At 58.7% G+C, this 3,860-nt stretch overlaps 1 protein-coding gene across 4 annotated transcripts in view; it reads left to right on the top strand.

Annotated features, from left to right (window-relative positions):
* LOC105501863 (tubulin beta-3 chain) overlaps nt 1–3,134 on the top strand; it is a 17,236-nt gene extending 14,102 nt beyond the window's left edge. For 2 of the 4 annotated variants that reach the window (XM_011927970.1, XM_011927973.1), the window contains 2 exons: nt 836–946; nt 1,763–3,134. In XM_011927970.1, coding sequence (XP_011783360.1) covers nt 836–946; nt 1,763–2,838 — 1,187 coding nt within the window. In that variant the 3' untranslated portion in view covers nt 2,839–3,134. The remainder of the gene's footprint in view (nt 1–835; nt 947–1,762) is intronic. The other 2 variants (XM_011927972.1, XM_011927971.1) reach the window with 2 other exon arrangements.
* The last annotated feature ends 726 nt before the right edge of the window (nt 3,135–3,860 follow it).

Below are 3,860 nucleotides of genomic sequence, written 5' to 3'. Positions count from 1 at the left end.
CCAGCCCAGATCAACCTGCTTCGACCTGCCCCACCAGGAGGGCCTGGGGGATGGCCCCAGGGAGAAGGGAGGCCCACCCCAGCCTCCTCACCCCAGCCTCCCCACCCCAGCCTCCTCACCCCAGCCTCCCCATCCCAGCCCTGTACTGACCAGGTCTCCTCAGCATCTCTGTCCTCTCATGGGTTGCTGCGATGCCAGCAGGCATAAGTGGATGTTGGGCATCCAGAGGCACAGAATAAAGACAACAAATTGCAGTCACAAAAGTGAGAGCCAAACATATTAGTGCCATGAGGGCCTTTGCATGTCCAGGGGCACAGACAGGGATGGGGCGGGCCAGAGACTTTGGAGGCTGTAAGAGGGTCTAGAGAAGGGGTCACCTGGAGGGCTTAGTCAGGGGCTATTTAGCAACTGGTATAAAGTGATTTCCATATCAAAGTGGTGATACACCCCCCTGCCCACATGGACACGTGACTTAAAATTTTATTTTATTTAATAGAGTCAGTCTCAATATGTTGCCCAGGCTGGTCTTGAACTCCTGGACTCAAATGGTCTACCTGCCTTGGCCTCCCAAAGTGCTGGGAGTGCAGGCATGAGCCCCTGCGCCTGGTGGGTGTGTGACTTGATCCATGCTGTCCTGCTCCGTCCTTACACATAGTGAGGCTTAAGGTGAAGAAAGTTGCTCAAGCTTGCCTTTGGTCCAGGACTCTCTGATTTCACAGTAAAGGCTCTTAGGATGTGAGCAGGAGGATGGCAGGCAGGCAGAGAATTTAGAAAGAATGAGGGAGAGGCTCTGGCCCTCTCTAACCCAAATCACCGAGCCCTTCTCTCCCCTCAGCTCACAAGTACGTGCCTCGGGCCATTCTGGTTGACCTGGAACCTGGAACCATGGACAGTGTCCGCTCAGGGGCCTTTGGACATCTTTTCAGGCCTGACAATTTCATCTTTGGTAAGTTTCCCCTGCTCCAAGCTCTGATGGCAGACCGTATGACATGCAAGCCCAGGTCGGTGCACGGGGGCGGCTGTCAGAAATAAGAAATGGTCAGCTCCTCACACGATCTTGAAGGGTGAGAACTGATCTCTCCATTTTACAGCATCGGAGGTCCAGAGAAAGGGTTCTGTGGGGAGAGCAGAAACCACTCATGCATTTCAAGTGGAATGGAGTATAAAGCAGACAGAAGCTTACAGAATTGCTAGAGAGCTGGTGAGACAGAAGGGGGCCTCCAGAGGGCTCCAGGGTCCAGGAGAGTGAGGCCTTGCTGCGGCCAAGAGGTCAGGACGTTCTCGGGCCCGTGTCCTGGGGCAGGGCCGTGGATGTGCCACACACCCCGGAGGGCCTCGCTTCACTTCTGCCTTCCCAGCCTCAGCACACCCAACTGGTAGATGCCAGGTCGCATCCAGTGCCCAACTGCCAGGGATTCTGGGGTGGCTGTTTAGGCTCCTGGCACAGTCAGTCAGAAGGAAGGCGGGCTGGAGCAGGAGGGTTGATCCACTCACCCAGGATCCCCTCAGGAGGCAGAGCCTTGCTCTGGGGTGACCTCAAGTTCTCAAGACCCTGTCCAGAGCCCTTGTCCTGAGCACTCAGCAGCATTGACTCAGGGAAGCCACACTGGGTATGAGAAGAGGTGCTCAGTGGGGTCTACTTTACAGAAGTGAGAATGGGCACAGGGCTGCCATGGCTGCCCTGGGATGTTCAGGCAGGGGCTGGAGGTCTGGACTGCAGAGTCCCTGACCCCTGTCCCCTACCCCTCTTCTCCCTGCACAGGTCAGAGCGGGGCTGGCAACAACTGGGCCAAGGGTCACTACACGGAGGGTGCGGAGCTGGTGGACTCGGTCCTGGATGTCGTGCGGAAGGAGTGTGAAAACTGCGACTGCCTGCAGGGCTTCCAGCTGACCCACTCGCTGGGGGGCGGCACGGGTTCCGGCATGGGCACGCTGCTCATCAGCAAGGTGCGTGAGGAGTATCCGGACCGCATCATGAACACCTTCAGCGTCGTGCCCTCGCCCAAGGTGTCGGACACAGTGGTGGAGCCCTACAACGCCACGCTGTCCATCCACCAGCTGGTGGAGAATACGGATGAGACCTACTGCATCGACAACGAGGCCCTCTACGACATCTGCTTCCGCACCCTCAAGCTGGCCACACCCACCTACGGGGACCTCAACCATCTGGTGTCAGCCACCATGAGCGGGGTCACCACCTCCTTGCGCTTCCCTGGCCAGCTCAACGCTGACCTGCGCAAGCTGGCGGTGAACATGGTGCCCTTCCCCCGTCTGCACTTCTTCATGCCCGGCTTCGCTCCCCTCACAGCCCGGGGCAGCCAGCAGTACCGGGCCCTGACCGTGCCTGAGCTCACCCAGCAGATGTTCGATGCCAAGAACATGATGGCTGCCTGCGACCCGCGCCACGGCCGCTACCTGACGGTGGCCACCGTGTTCCGGGGCCGCATGTCCATGAAGGAGGTGGACGAGCAGATGCTGGCCATCCAGAGCAAGAACAGCAGCTACTTCGTGGAGTGGATCCCCAACAACGTGAAGGTGGCCGTGTGCGACATCCCGCCCCGCGGCCTGAAGATGTCATCCACCTTCATCGGGAACAGCACGGCCATCCAGGAGCTGTTCAAGCGCATCTCCGAGCAGTTCACGGCCATGTTCCGGCGCAAGGCCTTCCTGCACTGGTACACGGGCGAGGGCATGGACGAGATGGAGTTCACCGAGGCCGAGAGCAACATGAACGACCTGGTGTCCGAGTACCAGCAATACCAGGACGCCACGGCCGAGGAGGAGGGCGAGATGTACGAAGACGACGAGGAGGAGTCGGAGGCCCAGGGCCCCAAGTGAAGCTGCTTGCAGCTGGAGTGAGGGGCAGGTGGCAGCCGGGGCCAAGGTCAGCAGTGTCTGACCGCCAGAGCCATCTTGCTGCCGACACTGTGCCCTGCTTTCCCCCTTGCCCTAGGGCTCCCTTGCCACCCTCCTGCAGTATTTACGGCCTCGTCCTCCCCACCTGGGCCATGTGTGTGCTGCTCCTGTCTGTCTTATTGCAGCTCCAGGCCTGACGTTTTATGGTTTTGTTTTTTACTGGTTTGTGTTTATATTTTCGGGGATACTTAATAAATCTATTGCTGTCAGATACCCTTGCTTGGTGCCAGAGATTTCCTTTTATTCTGGAAAGTTGTGTCCAGTGGGTGGAGGTGTCGACAGGGAGGCCCGGGTGGGCAGGCAAGAGCTCATCCTCTCCCAGGCTGGTGGCTGAGAGAGGCCTGTGCTCGGGACCAGAAGGTGTCTCAAGGCACAGTCCATGGGGAGACCCTGGAAACGGGGAACCCGAGAGAAGGAATGGGAAGTACCTAGATAAAGCCTCATTCTAGACCCCAAGATGCAGCCCTCCTGTGACTTAGAAACAAACCCACACTCATCCCCTGGTCTCCCACAGAGCGGCTTGCACCCGGAGATTTCTCCCACCTGTCTGCAGGCTGCACCCCAAGATTTCTCCCACCTGTCTGCAGGCTGCACCCCGAGATTTCTCCCACCTGTCTGCAGGCTGCACCCTGAGATTTCTCTGTAGGCTGAAAGCTGGGGTAGGTGGACCCTGCTGGGGTGGAAACTGACATGAGACCTGAAGCCTTGGGTGAGAACCAGGGAGGTATGAAAGGGTGCCCTGAGCGCTGCCTGAAAAAGATGGTGTGTTGGGTGTCTCGGGACTGGGCCCTGAGAGGGGCTGCTGGGGTCAGGGAGATGCAGCCACAAGACCCAGGCCTGGGCTGCCAGGAGGGACGTATCAGTCCACCCGCCCCCGGCAGCCCCTTCCTGGGGTGCACGATACTTAGTGTCCAGCCACACAGGCACCTGGAAGGCATGGTCTG

Source organism: Colobus angolensis, unplaced genomic scaffold (assembly GCF_000951035.1).
Source record: "Colobus angolensis palliatus isolate OR3802 unplaced genomic scaffold, Cang.pa_1.0 Scaffold76, whole genome shotgun sequence".
Classification (NCBI taxonomy): Eukaryota; Metazoa; Chordata; class Mammalia; order Primates; family Cercopithecidae; genus Colobus; species Colobus angolensis.
Note: the sequence above shows the minus strand (reverse complement) of the source record. Positions and strands in the feature narration are given on the sequence as shown.